General features: G+C 36.6%; 1 protein-coding gene across 7 annotated transcripts in view; it reads right to left on the bottom strand.

Moving 5' to 3' along the window:
* Nucleotides 1–26453, bottom strand: part of DMD (dystrophin) — a 1342375-nt gene that overhangs the window by 624842 nt on the left and 691080 nt on the right. For all 7 annotated transcript variants that reach the window (XM_087938163.1, XM_087938162.1, XM_087938165.1 and 4 more), the window contains exons 45-47: nt 20322–20469; nt 18635–18784; nt 6290–6454 (exon numbers count right to left, since the gene is read on the bottom strand). In XM_087938163.1, the coding sequence (XP_087794289.1) occupies nt 6290–6454; nt 18635–18784; nt 20322–20469 (463 nt within the window). The remainder of the gene's footprint in view (nt 1–6289; nt 6455–18634; nt 18785–20321; nt 20470–26453) is intronic.

The following is a 26453-nucleotide window of genomic DNA, read 5'->3' as shown; positions in this document are numbered from 1 at the left end:
ATGACACCAATATTTTTTAACTTGTGGACATGTCCATCACATATGGTAATATGAACCAGATGTTTGATTTCATTCCAACATTAGGATGTATCAATGCTTCCATTTTGGAAAGCATGCCAACCTATTGAAGGTCATGCCCTTCTAAATGTAATAGTTTTTTACGTCTCAAATTAATCCATTCTTTCACCCAAGTTAATAGCAAGGCCTGGTAGTACAGTTCCCAACCCAGCAGTCCAAAGCCCCCTCTTTTTTTGGAGTCTTGCAGCATTTTCAAACCTATTCTTGCTTTCTTCTCTGACCAAATATATCTTAATATTATCTTATTTAATTACTCAAAATATTTCCCCCCACACTTTTATTGGAATTGGTTGAAATAGGTATAATAGCCTTGGGAGAATATTCATTTTTATAGAAGCTATTCTTCCTGTTAATGACAGTTACAAATCTTTCCATTTCTCCATGTCTAATTTAATTTGTTGCATCAGTTTCATATAATTAACCTCTTTAATTGTTACACATTTTGCTGTTAACTGTATTCCTAAATACTTCACTTTTTTGACTATCTGCATATTAATTCTTTCCATCAACACTCTTTTTTGTGTATCTTTAACCAAAATCTTTATGTTGTCTTTGTTTATTTTTAATCCAACAACTTCCCATGCTATTCTATCTTTTTAATTAGCTTCAGTCTAGTTTCCAATGGGTCTTTGTCAGGCTACAGAACTTTTCCCATTCAATCAACTAGAATGAACTTCTGAAGACATATCAAAATGTATCAAAAGGAATCCTTTATTGAGATGAGACAATTCATATAGGGGTCAAAAGCAGTGTCTAAGGTCTCTCAGGCATGCAGAGATAGATAAGGGAGTTTAAAACCCCTCCCCTTATCCTGATGTGTATTTAGTAAAACAAAGAGCCAACATGTTAATTCCCCCCACCCCCTTTTTAGAATGATCTTTTTCAGAGTTTCCCAGGACACATCTCACTGTGGAATTTTTATGGTCTCTTCATCTCCTGGCTGTCTCTCTCAGAGGTGATAGGTTCCGGCCATCTGTGTTTCATCTCTCCATTGTATCATGTGTAGGTTATACAAATTCGATATAAGATTAAATATATTCAGGTTACATCAAGAAGGGTTTCTTTATCAGTCTCCCCCGCTTTTCTTCTTCCATTGAAGAAATGACAGATACACGGATCTGACAGTCTTCTAATATAAAGACCAGGTTGTTTGCAACTGCCTGTAGCTTGTAGTTTCCTTTTTTATTTCCATTCCTTTTAGTTCTTCATCTCGTCAAATATTTCTGGCTAATAGTCAGTATAAATAGTAAGTATAAATAGCAGAGGGGACAATGGACATCCCTGCCTAGTGCCTTTTTATATCAAAACTCTCCATCATGTCTCCATTAACCATTAGTATATTGCTTTAATCATATTAATAAATCTCTCCCTAAAGTCCATATATTTGAGTTGTAATAGCATAAATTGCAAATTAATGTTATCAAATTCTTTCTGTGCATCTAAAAAGATCGACGCCATTTGTTTTCCAGGATGTGTTTCGTAGTACTCCAGTGTATTCAAAATCATTCTCATATTTTTTTTAATCTGTCTCTTTGGAAAGAATCCATTCTGATCTGGATGTATAAATTCATTCAGAAACCTTTTTAATCTCTCCGCTATTATCAAAGCGTAAATTTTATAGTCTGCATTCAATAAAGATATTGGCCTATAGTTCTTTATCTGCATTAAATCTGAACCATCTTTCGGAATAAGATTAATATTTGCTTCCATCCATGAGTTAGGTATTTTTGCTTCTAGCAGAATTTCATTATAAACTTCCAACATCAAGGGGCTTAATATACCTTGTAACTTTTTATAAAGTTCTGCTGGTAACCCATCAGGCCCTGGTGTTTTATTACTGTTTTGTCTCTTAATTGTTTTTGTCAATTCCATCACAGTTATTATTTCATTCAACATGACTCTAACAGTTTCAGGTACTTTAGGAAGTTCAGATTGTTCCACATATAGTTGTATTTTATTTTCTGATATTTTCTCCTCATCATACAGTTTCCGATAATACTCTTTTATTATATATTTTTCCTCATTTTGGTAATGAAGAATCCTTTACTCATCTATTAATTGATGCATTATTTTCCCCCTCTCCTTTTTCAGTTTATATGCCAACCATCTTCCTGGCTTATTCGCATTTTCAAAAAAGTTTGGTTTGCATTTTAATTTTTTTATGCCAATTCATCTTTTTCCAACAGATTCATTTTGTGTTTTAGTAAATCCATTTGATTTTTTAGTTTCTTTTTTGTGGTTCTTTCTGTAATTCTGTTTCTATTTTTTTGTATTCTTTCTCTAATATTTTCTTATTTTGTTTTTTATTTTTATTTTTTTCCCCATGTAAGTTATGACTATTCCCCGAATATACACTTTAACAGTATCCCATCAGTTTGCAATGAAGTCTCTCCTTTCCTATTCTCTTTGGAAAAAAAGTCCAATTCTTTTTCCATATTTTGTATGAATTCTTTATCTTGCAATATTGTTTGATTCAACATCCATCTCAATTTTCTTTTTTGTCCTTTCCATATAACTTTTATCAGATTGTGATCTGCCCATACTTTAGGTTCTATTTTTATCTCTTATAAAAATGTTCTTAATTCTGAGGACATCCATGCCATTTCTATTCTGGACCAGGATTTATGCCTATTTGAATAGAATGAATACTGATGTTTCTTGGGGTGCACTTCTCTCCACACCTCGAATTTCTATTTCTTCTGTCATTTTAAAAAAGGATTTGGGGAATGTTTTTCTAATCTTTTTGCGCATTTTAACTACTCTTACAGTCAAGTTCTATATCTACAATTGTGTTAAAAGTCTCCTACCATACAGGTATTTTCATATTCCAATTCTATAATTTTCTTATGAAGTTTCCCATCTTGTTTGTTATTAGGCGCATTTATCACTATTAACAATATCTGTTTTTGGTTCCTTGTTATTTCCACCATCAATATTCTCCCATCCTCAACTGCAAAAATTTGTCTTTATTGCTTCTTTAATATATAAAACCAGCCTCCTTTTCTTCTGCTGTGCTAATGCAAAATATAGTTTCCCAATTTTGGGGTACTCTAGTACTTTACTATATTGTTTTTAATATGTACCACAAATTAAATATAATTTCAATTTTTCTAATTTATTAAAAATCCTTTTCCTTTTTATAGATGAGTTCAGTCCATTTATGTTAATTGATAACAGGTTGATCTCTTCTTCCATTTTTTTCTTGTAAATAGGTTTTGTTATTCTAGTTGATCTTATTTCTTTCTGTCTTGCACCTTCTCATTCCCCTCTGTCTTTTAGTTCTGTTTCAGTTTCATCCTGTTGTGTGCTTTCCTCTACTGTCACTTCCTCTTGTTTTTTGCCATCGATTTCCTCCCTTCTCTCTTCTGTCTCATTTGGGGGGGTACTGGTTATAGAATTGTTCTGCTTTGCCTATTGTGTCTAATCTATGTCTTTTTTCCATCCAAGTCACCAATATTCCCTCTGATATCAGCCATCTGAAATTTACGTCATAATTTGGGACATATGGTATGAGTGGCTAGAGGAGAAAAGTAAAAAATATGTATAAAATTACTTAAAAGTTGCAGGAAATGTATATAAAAGGAATTATAAAAAGGTAAATATAAATGTACAAGTATTAGAGAAATATACCAGAAATTGAAAATGAAAATGAAAGTATTACTATGTAAATAGGAAAGAAACTGACACTGATGTACGGTCAAAAATGTGGTGCAAATGTTTGAAAAATGTGTAATAAAGATTAATAATGGACTTCCGGTTGCAAGGCTTTGGCGGCGGCAGGAATCCGCTTCTCTGCGGGTCCCTGCTGCGCTCGCCGTCGAGGTACCCCCGATCCAACTGGATTTGGGGGTTGTCGCTGCCCTGAAGGGGCAGCGGAAGACAGAGGAGATCTGGGCAGGGGTCTGGGGATATCGCACCCCCCTTCCCCAGCCAGCTAGACTCCTTTTTCCTGAGGCGGTGGAGCGGCTGTCAGCAATGGCAGCCACAAAGAAATCTTCAATCGGATAAGATTGTGCAGGAGGAAGAGCCAGAAGGAGTTTTCTTGGCTGAACCGGGACATTAAGTTACTTTTAAAACACCCTGGAAACCTGACTTTGGATTGATACATTTGTTTCCAAAAGAATTTGTTACATCGGCGAAAGTGCTGAAGGAAAGCTCACTCCCCTTCCTTACGGAGAAAGCAAAGGAGCACAGAAAAACCTGCTTTTTAAAGGTGAAAATAAGCTCTTTGTTACAAGTGGGAAGGAGAGGACTTTGTTGGAGGAGATGCCTTGAAGATTACAAGACCATCAATTAATTGTAATACGGCTTTTAAAATACATTTGGGATTTTGCCCCTGGAGGTAAAGAGAAGAAGAGGAAGTAATTTTTGTTTGTTTGGATTGTTTGATAATTCTGACATTTGGAAATTACTTTAAGACTGAAAGCATCTGGGTTGTTTTTAAAAACCTATAATGGTACCATCTGTTGATGAACTGAAAATGGAATATGAAAAATTAAAAGAAAGACAACAAAATGGCAAGGATTTCTTGGGAGCTGCCTTCCATTTTTTAGAAATGGCGGTTTCTATGTACCAGCAAATACTGGAGGAAGGAGAAGGAGAAGAAGAAGAAGAAAAGGAAGAAGCCATCTTTAATGGACTAAAAAGTTCAACTAAGAAAGAAAATGGGAAGAGAGGAAGGAAAAATGAGAATTTAAGATTTAATAAAATAACCAAGAAAAAGAAAAATAGGGTGAAAAGAAGGTACAATGTTAGAAAGCAATTGAAAAGAGAATTACAACAGAGAGGGGAAGTTAAAAAGGGGGAGGCTAGGAGAGGGGGGGGGTGCAAAAAGACCAGATTGGAGAAGAAAGGGAGGGAAAAAGAAAAAAAAAGCCACGGGCTAGAACAAGATTTTAAAAAGGAATTTTTTTTTAGAGACGAAGGATGATGGATAGTGCATAATTAAAGAAGATTCTGCAAGAGTGCATAAGATAGTATTGTAGTATTTGCATTTGAAATAGTTTATTGGAATATTTAATAAAATATTAATGTTTAATAATGATAGATGTTGATATTTAATAAAATATTAGGAGAATGTGTAAAATGATTAATGCTTAGTTATAGTTTAATTTGTTATTGTTTTAATGTTATTATAACCTTAGTATTTTATTTTTTTATTCTAAAACAATGTACTTATCAGAATTAGAATAGAAATTATACATTTAACTATACTATAAGTTTACTATTCTTTTATTTTAAGATTTAATATGTAGAATGTACTAAGCAGAATCAGGATGGAATTATGTATTATTTTAAGTTTTATTTTAGGGGAAGGCGTCATACTTCAAAAGTGATTACAGGGGAAATTTTTTGTTAAAGAGAAGAGATAAATAGATGTTTGGTAAAGAACGGACAAAAGATATAAGCATAATGACTTTGAAATAAGACAAAATAAATAAAACATAATTAAGAGAGTGAAAAGATGGGAGAAGTTATATAGAATATATAAAATGGTTAATAAGATATGAAGGGTATATAAGGTGGGCATGAATTTGATTTAGGTCTGTCAAAAAAGATGTAACCCAGGGCCAAGTCACTTTTCAAAAGAAGTTTTATGTTTTATGTTTTGTGTGTCGATTATTTATGTTTGATTGTAAATTAATAAAATCTTGGAGTAATGAAATCAAAGGGAGAAAAATTGGGAAAAGACATGTATAAATGATAACTAAGGAGGTTTTTTTTTAATGTTTTGCTTTAGGTTATGTATTTTGTGTGCCTATGACTGATTGAGAATTACTAAAACTTTGATAGAAAGAAATATAATTGAACAAAAGTGAAGGGAGAAATAATGAGAAATTTGGAAAAGATATATATGTGTAAATGGAAATGTGATAATGTGGAACTATGTTTTAAAAAAATAATGCTTTATTTGCCTTGTTAAAATTTATAAGTAATTCTTAGAAAGGAGGTTTTATACTTTTATGTGTTATGTTTTGTTTGTCTTCAAAAATCAATAAAACTTGTTCTTAAAAAAAAGATTAATAATAAAAAATGAAATAACCAAATAATACAAATGGATAATTACATAACATTTAAATAACTAAACAACTATTTATGACTGCATCATTGTGTCTCGTACTATTTTTTAAATAAAGAAAACAATTGATTTTGATGTGAATTTCACAATGTATAGATAAATATTTAGAAAAACATCAAAATTAAATATTACCTTAATGTCAAAAGTTCCAGGCTGATCCACTTGATTGTATAGTACTAACTGATCCTTGATGGGAGTAAGCCACAATCTTAGCTGAGTTAACTGTTGTTCAAACTGATTCAAGTTATTTAACATATATTCAATTTCTTTCTCTTTCTCAGGCAGATCTTTGGATACCTTTAAAATATCAGAAATTCATACGTAAGATAAAACTGTAACTCAGTCATACAATATAGCAACATTGTAATTTTTTTACTATATATAGTAGTATAGTATAGTATGTATGTATGTATGTATACATAGGAGTATGCGCTTTATTATTATTTACATAAACACACAGATTCTGATCCATCTATTTTAGATGATGTGATAACTAAGATACCATAAGCAAGTGGGAGAAGAAGTTTGCAGGTAACCCATGATTAATGATCATTCATTCAGTAACCATTTGAAATTGTAATGGCACTGAATATGGACTTATGGCCAGTTCTTGAAATTGAACTGCACAGCTGCTCCAAAAGATACTATAGCCAATGGTATTAAAGGCTGCTGAGAAATCAGAAGAGCAAGGATGATTGCACTACCCCCACTCTATTCTTATCAGAGATCATCCACAAATGTGTCCAATGCTGTTTCTGTCCCATAACCAGGCTTGAATCCTGACTGAAAGGGGTCCAGATAATCCATTTCATCTAAAAACCCTCTGGGGCTGCCAAACAATCACTTTTTGAAGAACGGCTTCAGAATTTGGATTTGGCTAGTCTAAAGAGAAGAAGATTTAGGAGGACATGATAGTAGTATTTCAGTACTTGAGGGGCTGCCACAGAGAAGAGGGGGTCAAATTATTCTCCAAAGCACAGAGGGCAGGACAAGAAACAATGGCTGGAAACTAATCAAAGAGAAAAGTAACCTGGAATTAAGTAGAAACTTCCTAACAGTGAGGAAGATTAACCAGTGGAACAGCTTGCCTCCAGAAATTGTGAGTGCTCCATCACTGGATGTTTTTAGGAAAAGTCTATACAGTCACTTATCTGAAATAGTATAGGTTCTCCTGCTTGAGCAGGGGACTGGACTAGAAGACCTCTAAGGTCCCTTCCAGCTTATTCTATTCTATAAAAAATAATCTTCCCTAAAATAAAAAAAGGAAGACTGGACTAACATTGTTTTTTTATCTGTAGTCTTTTATTTTTTTAGGTTTTACAAGATAAACATTCCATGTAGTTTTTATAGATTAGTTTTTTAATTTTCATTTCATGACTTGCTCATTTAATCACTTAATTTCTGTGAATAGGCTTTACTCTACAAATTTATTAATAACTTTTTCAGTTCATAATATTCATTGGAAGAAGGTGATGTAAAGACCAACATCAAATTTACATAAATAATTTCAAAATGACTTTCAAAGGCTGTCTTTCTAAAATGCAGGATACTAGGTATGACAGGTGCAACTGTGCTTGGATGTCATCATTATTTATTTATTATTACTGGTCATATATCTCTCCAATCAACACAGAGAAAAAGGCCTAGAGGTTTATTATTTTAGTTGCAGTTTGCAGTCTTTTCAGCTGATGGCTTATGATCTCTATAGCACTCTTCACTATGACAGTTTGGCATATAGGTTAAACAGTAAAGCATATTGAATACCTAATCCTAACTTGCTTTTAAGGTGAAAGACCGAGTATTCAGTATTCTGACTATTCAGACATTTAAGATATCCACTGTCTGCCCCATACCAGTCCTAATTATTTATCATGAATTTACGCAGGAGAAAACTCGAATAACCAAAGAGATATAGATATAGATGTAGACGTAGACGTAGATGTAGATGTATATAATAACTGCTTATTTAATTATAACAAAATTGTAAATGCTTTATCATAACTGTGGGGCAGAGTGAAGGGAAAGGAGGGGCCTCTCTCATCCTTTGGGAGGAAAGAGGTTTTAATACTGCTGGGAACTGGCTCCCTCTCAAATGGAAGAAAAGCGGAGCTCCCCCCCACAAATCTGGTCTCCTGTCATCTCATATCTCCCCAAGCCAAGTGTGGCTACCTGGAGTTGAGGGAGAGAAGGAGGGCCAGGCTGGAAGTGCCAAGGAAGACAGGCTCCTAATAACCAGGCAACCCCCCCCCCCCTTCAGCCTCTACATAAGGACTCCCCGAGGCTAAGCTACAGATTTCTTCCGGCACTTTCAAGCAGAGAAGGGTCCCTCCCTGTGTGGATGTCGAAGGGATATGTGTCAAGGCCAGAAAAGCTGGAGCTCTCGCCTGCACAAACAGGCTGGTTATTAGGAGCCTGTCTTCCTCGGCGCTCTTTTGGTCTGGGCATTTGGTCTCTCCCCCACCTCATGCCAAAGAAAGCCAGCTGGGCTTCTCCTTCTCTCCTACCCTTCCCCCCACTCAATTCTACTTCAGGACAGAGGAGAGAGCGCTGGTGTTGGCATTTCCATTATGCATTTCTTTGGCGCTCGCCCGCAATTCTCCAGACCTGGCTTGCTGAGGGGGGAGAGCAGCCCTGACATCTCTGTCCGCCCCCCCCCCCAGGAAAAGAAAGTGAGCAGAAACATAGCTCTCGCTGGGGTGAAAGAGCGGAGATCAGAAGGCACAGGCAACAGAAAGAGGCACTTTTCAAAGATGGCAGCTTCTGTCTTCTCGTGCCTGTGCCTTCCTTGACCTCAGCTCTTTCACCTCAGCATGAGCTATGTTTTTGCTCACTTTTCCTGTGCTTTCTCCAGGCAGCAATGGCTGGGGCCAGGGAGGGCAGCAGAGTAGAGTACCAACAGGGATAAGAAAACTGATGCCGCCCCCGCTGCCCTATTCTGGACCTCTGAACTGGATAGTGAGCACAGACTTGCCCACTCTGCCCCTTCCCACTACCACCACCAGCTGGTACTTTTCCTTGCTTAGTTTTCAGCTCACCTTTATAATTTAAAATATCTTCATACCTAACAATATTTCCCATATTAATAATATTTGGATGAATAAGTGCTTCCATTGTCGAAAGCCAAACTGGAATTTTCAAGTAGTGTTATTCTTTGATTTTCTCCCATATTAACAATAAAGTGTTTCTTATATAATGCATTTGAAAGTAACCATGTATCTTATTTTTCCCATACCATAGAAAAGCTTGCCAATCTGAACTTCTGGTGGCAATCTTGTCGATGATGAATCAGATACCACGATCGTGTGCCACTTTGATCTGTACTTACCCTGTTGGAGGGGTCCTTAAAGGACCGGATCCATCTGACCCACCTCGTAGGGGTGGGGGAAGAGGGGAAGACTGCCAGCTGGGTTTGAGGGGAGCTGCATCTCCCCTCCCTGGCTTGGTAAACATACCTAGAAGACAGGGAGAAGCGGCAGTCTTTAATAGCTGCCCTGAAGACTGGAAGCGGCAGGGACACAAGTTTTGTGCTGGAGTGTGAAAGTGGTGAGTGGTGAGGAACTGAATAAAAGACTTTGAACATTCTTTTTGAAAACCCCAAAAAAGCAGAAAGAAGGAGCTCTTGTTTGGAAGAGTGGTAGCAGTGAACAAAAAATAAGAGGAAAATATAAGGTAAAGAAAAAACCAGAAATAAAATAATTATATATAATTAGAGACTAAATTTGGAACAACATACAGAACTGGACATTAATCAGGCATTAGATAAAATGCTGGACTTATTTGGAATTGATAAAATTTAATATTAATACTACGGAAAAGCGATTAAAATAAAAGAATTCTCAGAAGAAAGTGATATAGAACACCACCTAAGGGTTAAAGATTTCCTTCTTTTATGTTTCTATGGAAAATTATTGGTTGTATAAACAAGATCCCAGAAGTTTATAAAAAAGAAGTGGGAGTTACAGTAAAATATAAAAGAATGCAATACTTTGGGATTGTTGAAGGTTGATTGTGACAAAAAAACAAAAGAGAAAGTGAGATAAATGGAGACTTTTGACAAGGACTATAACAGAAAAACTTGACCTTTAATAAAATAAAGAATAACTTAATAGACCAAAGAAATGGAAGAAATAAGCAAAGAATTTAAGTCGGAGCTCTAAACTGTGAGAGAGATGTTTAAAGAAAAAATGAGACTGGTGGAGATAATGCTGAATAAAGCAATGGTGTCACAGCTCGCAGAAGAACAAAGGAAGCTCAGAGAGGACAAATTAAAAGAGGAAAATAACAGCCTTGATGAATATGAAGAACAAGGACCACTGTCAAAAGATATAAAAGGACTTAAAACTGAGACACTGACAACAGAGACAGCAAATAAAAGAGATAAGACACCCAGGATCAAGAAGAAGAAGAAGGGAATATACAAGAAGAAACTCCAAAAAAGAGAATTGAAAAGAGGGGGGAAAACATGGCTGACAGGCAGAGGGAAATAAAAATAAAACCAGAAGGAAAAAAGAAGAAAGATTGGGGGAAATTTAGAAAAGGGAAACCTAGCCAAAATTAAAAGGAATGACAAAGTTACGAGATTTAGAGATAAGGGTTAGGGATTGTACAAGGGGGATACCACATGGGAACGTATATTGGCATTTTGTTTAAAACTCTCTGGAAATTATTTTAGGATTATATAACTATATATATATATAACTATATATAACTATATATATATATAACTATATATATATATATATATATATATATATATATATATATATATATATATATATATATGTGGATCTTTGGTTGTTCGGGTTTTCTCCCGCGTAAGATTGAAGTATCTAGGCAACGTTTCGATGAAGTCTCATTCATCATCTTCAGGCTTCTGTCTCCGGCTCTGTGCTTTTCAGAGTAATGTGAGATTGCAGCTGCTTCCTCCTTTTAACTGCCAGTGGGGTGGGACTTGATTGGGTGGGGGCTTGGCTGTGTTCTGATTGGGTGGGGTGTGTTCTCATTGGTAGGGGTTTGGTTGTGTTCTGATTGGTTGGGGGTTAGCCGTGTTCTGATTGGTTGGAGGCGTGTTCTGTTCAGGTGGGGGCTTGGCTGTGCTCCGGTTAGTCTTAGTTGCTGGGGATTTGAGCTGGTGAGTTGTGATCTTGCTGTTTGGCTTCTAGTTCGTGGTCCTGTTGCATCTTCATAGTGGGTGTCGGTTTGCTTCATGTATGGCTCGGAGGGGTTTGAAGTGGGTAGTGATGCAGCTGTAGTGCAGCTTCTGGTCCATGGTCGTGTCTCATCTTCTGAGTGGGTGAGAGTCTGTTTTCTACATGGAAGTGTGGTGGTGGCATCTTGTGTGGCTCTCATGGGTGTGGGTCTGGTGTCCTTCTTCATGTTAGGTACTCGTCTGTTCATGAGGGCGGGTTTCCAAATGGCTGGAAGGCGGGAAGTGTCATCTCGTTTGTTCATGCTGTGTGGGCGTTTTTCTATCTCTATGGCTTCTCTGATTATTCTGCTGTTGAAGTGTTCGGTTTTGGCGATAGTTCTGGTGTTTTTAAAATCAATTTCATGTCCTGTGGCTTTGAGGTGTTGGACCAGGGAAGAGGTCGTTTCTTCTTTTTTGATTGAGTTCTTATGTTCTTCAATGCGTGCATTTATTCTTCTGTTAGTTTGTCCAATGTATGTGGTAGGGCAGGCAGTGCAGGGGATTTCGTATACTCCTTGGTTTTCTAATTCGATTTTGTCTTTGGGGTTTCTTAGGATGGTGGATATTTTTCTGTTTGTGCAGAATGCTGTTTTGATGTTGTGTTTTTGGAGGATCTTGCTGATAAGGATCCTCCAAAAACACAACATCAAAATCAGGCCTGATGATGATGAATGAGACTTCATCGAAACGTTGCCTAGACACTTTGAATCTTACGCGGGAGAAAACCCGAACAACCAAAGATCCATATATATATATATATATATATATTTGTTTTCTGAGGTTCTCGCGGTATTTATATGTAGATCTTTGGTTGTTGGGTTTTCCCGCGAAGATTCAAGTATCTGAAGCAACGTTCGATGAGTCTCATTCATCATCTTCAGGCTTCTGTCTCCGGCTCTGTGCTTTTCAGAGTAATGTGAGATTGCAGCTACTCACTCTGAAAAGCAAGAGCCAAAGACAGAGGCCTGATGATGATGAATGAGACTTCATCGAAACGTTGCCTAGACACTTTGAATCTTACGCGGGAGAAAACCCGAACAACCAAAGATCCACATACAAATACCCGCGAGAACCTCAGAAAACAAATATATATATATATATATATATATATATATAACTGTATATGATTATGCTGTTATGAACCCTTATATTGGAGGATCAAAATAGGGGAATGGAAATGTATTGAAACATATAAATTTTGGATAAGTTGTAAGGAAGAAAAATATGATTATCAATGATTATAAGAAAAGTGAAATGTAATAAAATGTATAAATTTTGGCTAAGTAGAAAGGGAAAAATATGATTATGAATGATTAAAAGAAAAGTGAAGATAAAATGAGATATATTAGGAAGTCATTCTAGCAATTTTAGGGGGGATACCTTAAAATATATATGTTTTAAAATATGCAGTTGATTATTTAATGTTAATATGCTAAAGTTGGGGAATGAATTATTAAATTAGATAGATTGAGGGGATATACCATGGAGATCCTAAATGTATTGGTTTTGTTTTATTTTTGCTTTTTTAGATTGTTTATTATATAATTGGCTTAGGGAAAATTAAGGATAAGAATGATGTGTAATGTTAAATGTTAAATGTTTTTATTAAATGTTAATAGGTGGTAAGCTAAAAACAGAAATAATAGGAGATAAAGAACTGGGAATCTATATCTGGATGAAATGATATTGATATTGAATTAATGAATTGAAATATGAAATGGAAATTTATTTAAAGATAACTGAACTGGATAATGATATGAGATTATATTATATAAGTTTGGTAGAAATGAAAGTATGATTATGTACAAATGTTATAATCTGGAACCACGTTGCCCACATAAAGAGATGTGTAAAAATTTAGAAAAATTAAAAAAAATGGGGAAAAAAAGAAAAGCATGCCAACCAATTGGAAATCATGCCTCTCCAGAGTCAATAATCTTGTGTTCCTCAATACAATCCATTCTTTCATCCATGCTAACACCGCAGCCTGGTAGTATAATTCCCAGTTAAGTAATCCAAGCCCTCCTCTCCCTTGCCAAATATATTTTAATATTATTTTATTAAGATCTTCAAAATATTTTTTCTCCAATTTTATCAGGATTGTTTGAAACAGGTACAATAACCTCAGCAATACTTTCATTTTAATTGTTGCTATTCTCCCTATTAACAATAATTGTAAGCTTTTCCATTTTTCTAGATCTGTCATAATTTGTTTCAATTTGTAATAATTATCTTCTTTAATCATCACACTTCTAGTTGTTAATTAAATCCCTAGATATTTTACTTTCTTAGTGTCCTGGATATCTAATCTCTTCGTTATCTCTTTTTTTCTGCTTCTCTGTAATATTTTTCACTAATATCTTAGGGTTTTTTTTGTTTATTTTCAATCCTGCCACTTTGCCATACTCTTCTATTTTTTTTATTAGCTTAGGTCCTGTTTCTAGAGGATCCTATAGGATGAAGACTAAATCATTTACAAATGCCTGTAACTTATATTTTTCTTTTTTTATCTCCATCTCTTTTATCTCCTCATCTTGTCTGATATTTCTATTTAATACTTCTAGTGTTAATACAAATAATAATGGTGACAAAGGGGCATCCTTGTCTTGTTCCGTTTTTAACATTAACCTTTTCAGTCATGTCCCCATTTACCATTACCCTTGCAGTTTGTTTATAGTATATTGCTTTAATCATCATAATAAATATCTCCCCAAAGTCCATTGCTTTCAATTGTGCTAACATAAATTGCCAGTTCACGTTGTCAAACGCCTTCTGTGCATCTAAGAAGATCAATGCCATTTGCTTCTCTGGATGTGCTTCATAGTATTCCAAAGTGTTCAAAATTATTCTCATGTTGTCTTTTATTTGTCTCTGGTAAAAAGCCATTTTGATCTGAATGTACAAATTGGTTTAGAAATCTCTTCAATCGTTCCGCTATTATTGAAGCAAATATTTTGTAGTCCAAGTTCAATTGGCCTATAATTTTTTATCCATTTCAGGTCTGAATCTTCTTTCGGTATGAGAGTAATATATGCTTCCATCCAGGAATTTGGTACTTTCACCTCCATCAATAACTCATTAAATACTTCCAACACTTACAGGACACACTTAGTGTGTCCTGTAAAATTTTATACAACTCTGCTGGTAGACCATCCGGTCCTGGTGTTTTGGCATTGTTTTTGTCTTTTCATTGCTTCTGTTAGTTCCATCATTGTTATTCTTTCTTCTAACATTACTTTTATTGTTTCTGGTACTGTAGGTAATTCTGTTTTTTCTAAGTATTGTTTTATTTTTTCTTCTGGAATTGTCTTTTGGTCGTATAGTTTTTTGTAGTAGTTTTGAATTATTTTCTTTTTATCTTCATTTCAATAATGAAGAATTCCTTCATCATCTGTTAATTGATAAATCATTTTCTTTTCTTTATCTTTTTCAATCTATATGTCAGCCATCTTCCTGGTTTATTTGCATTTTCAAAAAAGTTTTGTTAGATCTTCTAATTTTTTGTGCTTGCTCAAGTGCAGAGAAGAGCAACCAGGATGATTAGGGGACTGGAGACTAAAACATATGAAGAACAGTTACAGGAACTGGGCATGGCTAGTCTAGTGAAGAGAAGGACCAGGGGAGACATGATAGCAGTATTTCAATATCTGTGGAACTGCCACAGTGAGGAAAGTGTCAAGCTGTTTTCCAAGGCACCCGAAGGCCAGACAAGGAGTAATGGATTGAGATTGATCAAGGAGAGATTCAACCTAGAAATAAGGAGAAATTTTCTGACAGTGAAAACAATCAACCAATGGAACAGCTTGCCTTTTGAAGTTGTGGGAACGCCATCACTTGAGACTTTCAAGAAAAGATTGGACTGCCATGTAAGGTCTCCTGCTTGGGTGCGGGGTGAACTAGATGACCTACAAGGTCCCTTCCAACTCTGTTAATCTATAATCTATAATCAGTTATATAACATGATAAAATAGGATTCTGGCTAAGATATAAAGACAAATACAGTATGGTACATAAAATTACTATTTTTAAGCAGGAAGATTTTTTTTGTCCAAATTATTTAGAACATTTTTGAAACAGAATTCATTTTTTCTCTTGAGATATCCTGGCATATGGTACAAGTGGGCATACAACCAAAACTCAGATAAGTTATTCATAACTTTTGGGGGGTTGATGCAGGGGGAAAAAAACAGCAATAGCAGCTAAACTAGGCAATCATCAGAATGATTAGTACTTTCTTAAGCAGAATTTCCCCTTATCCTCCAAATTTACTTTTATTTAATAAAGATTAAAATACAAACTATAAAAAATTAAAGAATAGAAAATAAATGAAAATACAAAAAAGCAAGACATTAAAAAGTGCATTATTTTATAATTATAAAATGATGAGTGTTATTTTTTTCTGAACAAAATTATGCTACTAAAAATAACAACCACATTAATAATTAATTAACATGATGGAAATCTGACAGGAGATACAAGGCTTTCTTAGTATGCTATTTCCTTAAACAAAACTCTTCTAAAACTATTTATTCTCAATCACACATAACCAGTATAACATTTGTTTAAAATCAAAAAGACATATCGAGAACAGACTACTCTCCTCTTAATAGCTATGTTTTTTTCTAGTCTTTACCATTAAAAAATGGTTATGCCTGCCTAAGTTATTTTAATCAAGTAAAATGCAATTTGAAGGCTACTGACTTGATCCTTTAATAACTGCTCCACAACAAAATCCTTTTCGTAAAAACTCCGATTGCCTCTATTGCTCTTTATTTTCTAAAGCTGAAACTCTACACATTTTGACTTAAGCCTTGTGTCTATTCTTATGGAAATAATGTCAGGAAACAATACTTTGGGCAATACTTTGGGAGGAAAGTGTTTAATTTAAACCTACCCACCCCAATATACTTGCTGCTCAAAGTAGTCTACTTTGAAGGAAATCAAACTAACTACATATGAGTACTGATTTGCATCTGTTACAAACAGTGATTTATGCACACTATTTCACATAAACACTAAACTTTTGAATAATTATTGTCAATGCATTTTGTATGGACCTTAAGGTAGCACTGTAAATATTGTTCCCACCCTCAAAACAACATGCATAGAAATCAAAGGTAAACATATTGTTTTGATATATAAAGCATTTCTAAACTTTAAAAAAGTTTTTTTTAAAAAAAATAAGTGATAGTGTACAAATATTTAAAATATGAGACGACATTTTATTTCGGAGTCAAAAAAATTTACAGTCAACAGCACAATTCTTATGTAAACAGACACTTTTTAAATCTCCAAGTTTAATTTTAGTTGACAATTCACATTTCAGTATTAGTAAAAGAGTAACCATATTCCATCAACTATAGATAGATGAATGAGAAAATGTTATATCTTGGTTACATAATTTCATAAAAATATTATCAAAGACTACTAAATATGATAGCTCTATAATACAAGCTTCAGAAGAAATGGACCTCTTTAGTATCAATTAATAGAATTGTAATTGCAATCAGGTCTTCCTTAAACTCACACTAGAGCAGGGGTGTCAAACTCGATTTCAATGAGGGCTGCATCAGGGTTGTGTTTGACCTTGAGCGCCTAGGGTGGGTGTGGCTAACTTGACATCACTCATGTCAGGGGCACCTGTGGTGACTAAGTGCCATTACAATCTTCCTTCCTTCCTTCTTTTATTTTCTCTTCTCTCTTCATTCTCCTTTCTTCTTTATAGTTAGGGCCGCCAGCTCATGGGGGATGGATGTAAATAGTGACACGACATCAAATGACACCATTGTCTCATCCTCCCCAAACCCCATTCCCTCCAACCATTGTAAAAAGTTGGTAGAGGATCTGACACTGGTAGAGGCGTCTTCGATTAGATATTGTAATTGCCCATATAACCATTTGGCTAAACCAAACGGAGTGCCACAAAGGGAAACAATGGGGCACAGGGGTATCTCTGCCTTGTGGATCTTTGGTAACCCATAGAACTCTATGAGGAGTCCAGCAGAGCTGCCTCAAGTTATAACAGACAGGAATAATGAAGAACGAGCTGGGCCGACCACAAGGTCACAAGCAAAGCAACAAATTGCAATAGCTGGCAGTTTAACATCACCTCCTAGAGATAAGCAGTCCAGGCTGGGTCGGAAAAGGGAGGAAACAATAACAAGAGATAAACCTTCTTTGACCAACATGACAGAAGCAAAAACAACTGAACTAATTACAAATGGGAGGCAGTTGAAAGGGCCTATCATGCGTGCAAGGGCTAAATTGATTAATGATATATAAAGGCAGATATCTCTGTAATGGTAGCTTAATACTCTGACAATGTCAGCAGAAGCTGATGGAAGTTTAGTAAGTACAATAAATGTAATTTTAAGTTCTGGAGATTGCAGGATGTCTGTTTCTTCTTTTACATACATATACATACATACATATATACATACATACGTGTGTGTGTGTGTGTGTGTGTGTGTCTGTGTAAGAATTTAAGAACGTAAGTGCCATATATATATATTTGCCATCTCTCTCAAAGAAATATTGATATCTCTTAGACAGGTAATGTGAAAACGAGTTTAACTATAATGGGGCATACAAATTTACATTTCTAAAGTGGGAAAAAGGCTCAATATCTAATTTAAAATTGCCATTAAATGTATATAGTTTGGGGATCTTTAGAAAATATTTTATTAATGTAAAACATTTTAATAATCTCTAGCAGGAAAATAAGGCTATCTTAGAAATTTGTGTAATTAAGAAAAAATAGGAATGTCATGCATAGGTAAACTTTTTTATTCTTAGTTTGAGAAAGTCCTTTTATTTCTTTACTGCTAGAGGAAACTATTATTAAGTATCTGGTCTCTATAAAAAAGCGAGTATTCATCCTTAAGGACTTGAACATAAGCAAAGCAAAACTTTATTATACATTGTTTTTGTTAATGTGTTTTGCCTCAGGACAGTAACTTAATCTGACTTTAATTTTAAAGTGGTAACTTTAATTACAATATAAACAATAAGGTGACTGATTATAATATGCCTTTTTTGAAAATTATTTCCTGCATCCAGGGAAACACAGTAGATCCTCATTCACTGACTAATTCCATCATGACTTCTATTATCTTATTTTAATAATACTGTCCAAGAAATGGGAGCTTTTCTGTAAATAAGATGTCTCAACATCATTACATTTAAGCATGTGTGCTGAGGGTAGGGGAGGAGTTTAAAGCATGCTGTTGCTGTAAGCACATGTTTCAATTACACGTATAAACTACAGCTCCATTACTAATAATTCTAACCTTTATCCAGCGATGGTTAGCCTCTTTGAGTCTACAGTCAAGGTTATGTTTTACTTCAGGGGTCAGTGATACACTACTGAGTGCTTTTCCTCCAGCTTCATTTAATTGGTTCAGTATTCCCTTGTGTGAAGGTAGTTCTTCCATTATTAACTAGAAAAGACCAATGCAACATTTAAAATGATTAGCAGAATTTTCAAGTTCCTTATCTTCATTTCTATTGATTTATCAGCTGAAGCAAATAGACTTAAGAGCTCAATTCAAAACAAAGTACCCACAACTTTATTCAAGGTTTATATATTCATGCTCAAGAACAATCCTACTGATTGCTTCAAAGGGATAAAGCATTCTCAGAGAGTTTGGAATACTTTCAAAAATATTTTCATACTAGTATAGTATGAAACTATTATGATTTCTTCAAATTTTTAAAAAATCTTGCATACCTTATTTTCAATTTTTGGGGCCATAAGGAAAGATCACCGGGGAACAAGACAATGTAACAAATTATGATTAGATCCTGAATTCTTGGGAGAGGTTTGGATTTTACAGAAGCTACAAGCTCTGGATGGAGACTTTAGAAGTGATAGAAACATTACAAGTTTGAAATTTATTTATTTATTTAATTCAATTTCTACAGTTGCCCATCTCAGAAAAGTGACTCTGAGTGATGAACAATTACAAAATCAGTTTCATAAGCATAATACACACACACATACATACATACATACATACATACATACATACATACATATAGCAGATTATAATTTTCATATAGATTATAATTGTCATGTCCAGGGCTCATATCTTATACTCTAAGTGAATCTGAAGCTGAAGAAACTGCTCTAGCTGAACCTGTGGAATGTCAGCCTCAGGAAGGACAAGTCAGAAACCACACAAGTCTTTTCAAACACAGGCAACACTTGAATAGCTAGAAAAGTCAAACAATGTAAGACCTCCCTGCCAATGCACCTAATGAGTAGAGATGACAGCAGAACAGCAAAAATTGCATATATCCATGAAATCACCAGCAGTTTGGTTCAAATCAAGTGAGTCTTTATCTTATTTTTTTCTCCTAGAGTTTGAATCAAAAACAGTAAAGTTAAACACTGTTAGACCTAATATTTTTCTTCAAAACTGCCTGTGGACACTAATTCTTTCAGAACTGTATTTTGACTAAAAACCATATATCATTTTAAAATTATTTTTTTAAAAAATAAATACTAAAATATTTTGGTTGCTAAGAGTTGACAACAACTTAATGTCATATATTCAATCTATTTCTATGTTGTGACAATCCATTTCTGTGGTTAGAATTCAGTATTGCAGGAGTTTGATGACTCATCCTTCCATCCTTCTGAGGTCGGTAAAATGAGGACCCAGATTGTTGGAGTCAATATGCTGAATCTGTAAACTGCTTAGAGGGGACTGTAAAGCACTATGAAGTGGTATATAAGTCTGAGTGCTGTTGCTATTGCTATATTTCACATGATTCCAAAAAATATCACTGAAGTTTTCCTATTTGAAAACCTTAGAAATTTTGACAAATATTAAGTTATAACCCAACACATTAGTAACCCATCATGTTGGGAAAACTTCTCAAGATGTTTACAGTGTTTAAATTTAATAGATTGAGAGGGGAAAGGAAAGGAAAAAGAAACAACTGGAAACAACTGTTTCCTAATTATATTACCTTTACTTTTTGAAGGGTGGCTTTTAACTGATATTCATTTCCTGACTCAGCTGGAATGCTGACAACAGTGCTGGCTTCATTTAACCATAAAATAAATTTATTGAAGTTATGCTGAAATTCTGCCAGAAGATGCTGTTCCTCATCAAATCTGTAGTGACAAAAGAAAAATATAATTAAGATTGAATAGATTGTATATTTGTACAGTATTAAAATACTTATTAATTTCACTATAGTAGCTAACATAAATATAGCTGCAAAATATTTTAACAGATGCCCAGCACCATATATTTCTTGATTCAAATAAAGTGTTCAAAATTTAAGTAATTTTTTTCAAATTAATTCAGTGCTTTTATGTCTACTCATAAAATCAAAACAATTCAAAAGAGATTGTAATTGTTAGTGAATTAATTTCTGGGTAATATTTTGTGAGACAGTGCTAGTTGTGCTGCTAGAAATTCCAAGAATATCTGAAATTGAAATGCTTTATACATAGCATTTAGTGATTGGCTGTGTGCAATCAACACTATGAAATGCAGGCAAGATATGAGAAGTGGCATACATTGCTAAGTTCAAGCTGAAGTTACCATTTAACATTTCTTTGAAGAGTAGAATGAAAATTTTTAAATATGCAGATAGATTTGAAACCAAATGTGATTTTTTTTTCCTTTTAAAAGAACTTCATTCTACCAAGGAGACCCTGCAAAAAATGTCTGAACATAGCAAGGAGCAAGAGGAAGCCGAATGCTGGGGAGAAACTTTGACAACTACCCAGCCAGACACTGACTTTGTGTACCCCATCGAAGACATTGAAGCTACCTGAAAAAATTCCATGAATAGTCTATAGGCATAGGAAGAACCAAGGGAGTAACCCTCACCTGAGGTAACCGTAAACCCAGGTGGTAAATGGAACTGGAGGCCCTTTTTGATCAGGAAGAATGGGTCGAGGAACCACTGGCAGATGACCGACTGAAACAGTACATAAATTGCCTCATGACGGAAGCCCTGGAGGATCTCAATGTGAGGGATGAACCAGATCACCAACGAAGGAGAGCGAGTGAACCAGAAATTGAGAGAACCTAAGCCATCACTCCTGATCCAGATGAGAATGGTTGAGCAATGGAACTAGCCGGAGGACCAGCAGCCATACCAGGTACCTGACCCCTTGCCGTTCCACAGCAGGGGATTAACCCTGGCCAACCCAGAGACATACAACTGCAGAGAAAGGTCCTGCCCTTACGGTAAAATTTGATGGGACCTCCAGAAACTGGGATTCTTCCTGGCGCAAGTCCTTACCTACATGCAAGAATACGGGTGGAATGTCCTGACCCAGGGGGCCTGAGTGCAAGTCATCACCCTGGCCCTAGAAGGGGCAGCAGCCAGATGAATGGTGACTCTCCACAACGTTAAGACCCCAGAACTGAGGAACCTCGATCAATTCATGACTGCCCCATGCCACCGCTTCGAAGACCCCATCACCGATAGAAAAGCCCGCGACTGCATTAGAGTCATAAAGCAAGGCTGTCGCCCAATAGCCAAGTACACCGAGGAATTCTGTGACCTGGCCAGCCAAGTTGACTGGCCAGAAGATACCCTAGTCTGTTGGTTCAAAGATGGACTCAACGATGACCTGTACACTGCCTGCCTGGCCTGCCCCCCAAAACATCCTGCATGAATGATACCTGATGGCAGAGGAGGCAGAGATAGACATGGCCCATAACCAGTACCTCAGTGGCAGAGTTTGGAGAACATCCCCATCCCATGGAAAGTGGGAGTTTTTCAAACCCCAAACCACCATGACTCCAAGACCATCTGGCTGCTTTAAGTGTGGAAAAGAGGGGCACCGTGCAGCAGAGTGCCATTCAAAAACACCTGCCAGAAAGCCAGACCACCCATCAGGGGAAACCTGAAAAATCCAACCCTTGAGGAAAAGAAACTGGCCTGAGAAGTTGAGAAGCTGTGAGGTTCCGGTCCCTCCCAACCCAGAGGAAGAACCCCCCAACACCCCAAGGAGACCTGAGTCAGTCTGAAAGTGATCCGGAAGATGACCTGCTGGTAAGCGACCCAACTGAACCACTCACTCTACCCCTAAGACTGTTTATCCCCAGCTGAGGGAAAGGGGAGGAAGTTGCAGCATTACTGGATTCGGAATGCATCCGGTGCCTAATCAACCCCACCCTAGTAGGGAAATTGGGAATCCAACTAAGGAAAATGAAAAGTCCCATTGCTTTCTGCAAATTAGATGGAACTATAGCGGGGGGGAGCCAGCCAGTTTTGCCATAAAACCATTGAAAATAAGACTAGGGAACCATCGTGAGATGCTTATTCATTGTAGCACCAGGAATGGAAGGGCCACTGGTCCTAGGACTATGGCTATGGAAATGGAATCCAAAAATAAATTGGAAGAGTGGAATCATACATTTTCAGAAACATGTAGCAATTGCAAAAGCCAGAAGAAAGAAAAAGAAAGAGAATAGAGAACAGAGAACCAGCCATGGCTGGCCAGCTGGCTGAACCCATTCACATCCCCAAAGAGAACCAGGATTTAGCCCAAGTATTTAGCGAGGAGGCTTCTGAGGAACTCCCACCCTATCACACCACAGACTGTGTCATTGAAATCCTACCAGGGGCTAAACTTCCAAAGCCAAAAATGTATTGCATGTCCCCCAGAGAACTAAATGAACTCAACATTTATTGATAAAAATCTAAAAAGGGGTTTCACTGAACCTACCCAACCGAAAATAGCAGCCCCAGTATTTTTCGGCAAAAAGAAAGATGGCTCTTTACGGTTATGTGTTGATTACCGAGATTTAAATAGCATCAGTGTGGAGAATATGTACCCACTCCCCCTCATGAAGGATATGCTAGCCCACCTCATTAAAGGATTTTTTTTTTCAAAGTTAGACCTATGAGAGGCATACTACCAAATCAGAATAAGGGAGGGGGATGAGTGGAAGACGGCTTTTAACATCCCACTGGGATGCTACCAATTTAACGTGCTTCCTTTCGGACTACAAGGAGCACCTGCCATATTTATGCAATTAATTAATGAGACTCTCCATGATTTTTTGTACAAAGGGGTTCTAGTTTATATCAATGGTATTTTAATCTACATCGAATCAAAAGAAGAACACATCAAGTTACTCCGAGAAGTTCTCACAAAACTCCAAAACGCCAAACTATATGCAAAACTCTCTAAATGTGAATTCTATCAAGAAAAATTTGACTACCTGGGATATAGATATCCCATGAGGGAATAGAGATGGACCCACAAAAAGTAAAAGCTGTCATTGATTGGGAACTGCCCCATACTTGCAAACAACTGCAGAGCTTCCTGGGTTTTGCAAACCTTTACCGCCAGTTCATTCCAGCTTTTGTGAATATTGCCCTCATCATCATGAACTTTTTAAAAATGAAAGGGGGGGAGAAACCCAAACCAAGGCAACCCCTTACCTGGATGATGGAATGCCAAGTGGCATTCGAAAAACTTAAACAACTGTTCTCAGCAGAACCAATCCTGAAACACCCAGACCAGAAATGGTTATTTGTCATCCAAGCAGACACTAGCAATTTAGCAGTTGGAGCAGTTCTACTCCAAAAGAATGGATGTGGACAGTTACAACCATGTGCTTATACTTCCAAGAAACTGACAGAAACTGAGCAAAGATGGGCCATATGGGAGAAAGAGGCATATGCTATGCAATGGGAAGTCCTCACATGCAGACATTTCCTAGAAGGGAACCAAATCCCCTTTGAAGTCTGGACTGATCATAAACATCTAGAAGCCCTGAAAACTCCATGGAAACTCTCAGAAAAACAAGCAAGGTGGGCTCAATACTTTAAATGGTTTAATTTCATTCTCAAATATCTCCCAGGGGAAAAAAATTTCTTGGCAGATGCCCTGTCCAGGAAACCCCAATACAACAGCAAAAAGATTGAAGTTATAAAACCCATGATTCAACCAACCCAACTTGCAGCCAAAGTAATCACCTGGGCACAAGGGAAGAAAGAATCACTGACTGACAATGCAATGACTTCAATATTTAAGGAGGCACTACTTAAGGATGACTGGCTCCAGGTTAACAAACACATTTGCTTACTCAAAGATGGTCTAACCTGGGTAGAAAACAAACTTTACGTCCCAGCCAGCCAGCGGATGGACCTCATGACTCAAAAATAGCGAGACACTTTGGCTTTGTAAAAACCCTGCACCTCATCAAAAGACAATTTTGGTGGCCATCTCTCAAAAAGGACATTGAAAACTATCTTGCTAGTTGCCCAATCTGTGCTGCTGCAAAAAGAAGACAAGGAAAATCTCCTGGATTTACAAACAGTGGCAGAATCTTCAGCACTCTGGAAAGAGATCTCTATGGACTTTATAGTGGAGCTCCCTGAAAGTGCAGGAAATACTGTTATTTGGGTTGTAACTGATCTTTTTTCAAAACAGGTTCATTTTGTACCCTGCCAAAAGATCCCAATGGCCAAGGCATTGGCAAAGATGATTTTAATACACATTTATCGCCTCCATGGGGCTCCCCAATAGATTATCTCAGATAGGGGTGTACAATTCACATCCACATTTTGGTAGGCTTTTTAAAACCTATTAGGCTCCACCCAGGAGTTGTCCTCATCCAATCATCCTGAAACTAATGGCTCAACAGAGAGATCTAATAGCATATTACAACAATATTTAAGATGCTTTATTAATTACCAACTGTACAATTGGACTAACCTTCTTCCTTTTGCAGAGGTAGCATACAACAACTCGGTCCACAGTAGCACTGGTTTCACCCCATTCCAGGTAGCCACAGGCCCAGAATTCAACCCCATGCCAGAGCTACCTACCAAGGAACCTGAAATTCCCTCCCTTAAGGAGTGGATAATTAATTTGCAAACCACTTGGCCAGTGCTCAGACTAGCCTTACAAGATGCTAAAGCAGCTTTTAAAGCTCAAGCGGACAAAAAACGTTGTGATCCTAAACCATTCAAAATTGGGGATTGTGTATATTTGTCTACAAAATTCCTAAAATCATTGCAACCTTCTAAAAAACTTGGACCTAAATTCATTGAGCCCTTTTCCATCTCCAGAATTATTAATCCTGTTACTGTAGAGCTTCTACTTCCCAAAACACTTAGACAGGTTCATCCAGTATTTCACTGTAGCCTACTCAAACCAGAGATCACTTCAAAACTTAGACCCCCCCCCTTCCACATCTCCCATTATGGTACATGGGGAACAACATTTTGAAATTAAAGATATCCTTGATTCACGCACTCGTGGATCCACACAATAACTAGTAAGTTGGAAACACTTTCCCTCCCCAGAACATGAATGACATGTAAAAGCACCCAAATTGCTATGGAAGTTCCACCTGAAATACCCTCACAAACCATCCTAAGTTGTAAATGTAACATATGTTTTATGTCTTCCACGTAGATTTCTCAAATTTTTGAGGAAGGCAATATGTCAGTTCCGTGTATCTGCCATTCTTCAATGGAAGAAGAAGGTGGGGAGCAGGGGGGGATTCAATTTTTTTAACAACCAGTTCTGTGGGCATGGCTTAGTTGGTGGGCATGGCTTGGTGGTAATGTGACTGGCTGGGCGTGGCCAACTCAACATCACTCACATCAAGGCATGCATCTCCTCGCCTGGCCTCTTGTGACTGGGGATGCTGCAATAGTCGTAAGTGTGAAAAATGGTTATGTCACTTTTTTCAGTGCCGTTGTAACTTTGAATGGGCACTCCACACAAGCAAAATACCAGCAAAGGAGGGGAAAAAAACTCCAAAGAATTTCCAGAGACAGGAAGTCTAGGCCTGCCAAGAATGGAATTAGGGTTAATGGAGAGGCAGTTTCTGTAAGCAACACCAGAATGTTTCCTTTCTGCCTTCCTTACAGGATTAGGCCAGTAATTTCTTCTAACAACTGGTTCTCTGAACTGCTTAGAATGTTAACAACTGGTTCTAGAGAATAGGTGCGAACCTATTGAATCCCACCCCTGGGGGGAGCTGGTACAAGTGATGCTTTTTGATGTAACCTGAAAATCTTAAGTCTTGTATTGAATCCGTATAACTTGCACATGATATACAACTGGGGGACTGGAGCCAGATGTCTGGAAACTTGTCACCTCTTGGA

The sequence above is a fragment of the Pseudonaja textilis genome, chromosome 8 (assembly GCF_049901715.1).
Source record: "Pseudonaja textilis isolate UNSWEBS1 chromosome 8, rPseTex1.2, whole genome shotgun sequence".
Taxonomy (NCBI): domain Eukaryota; kingdom Metazoa; phylum Chordata; class Lepidosauria; order Squamata; family Elapidae; genus Pseudonaja; species Pseudonaja textilis.
The sequence above is the reverse complement of the archived record's forward strand: the minus strand, read 5'-3'. Positions and strand labels throughout refer to the sequence as shown.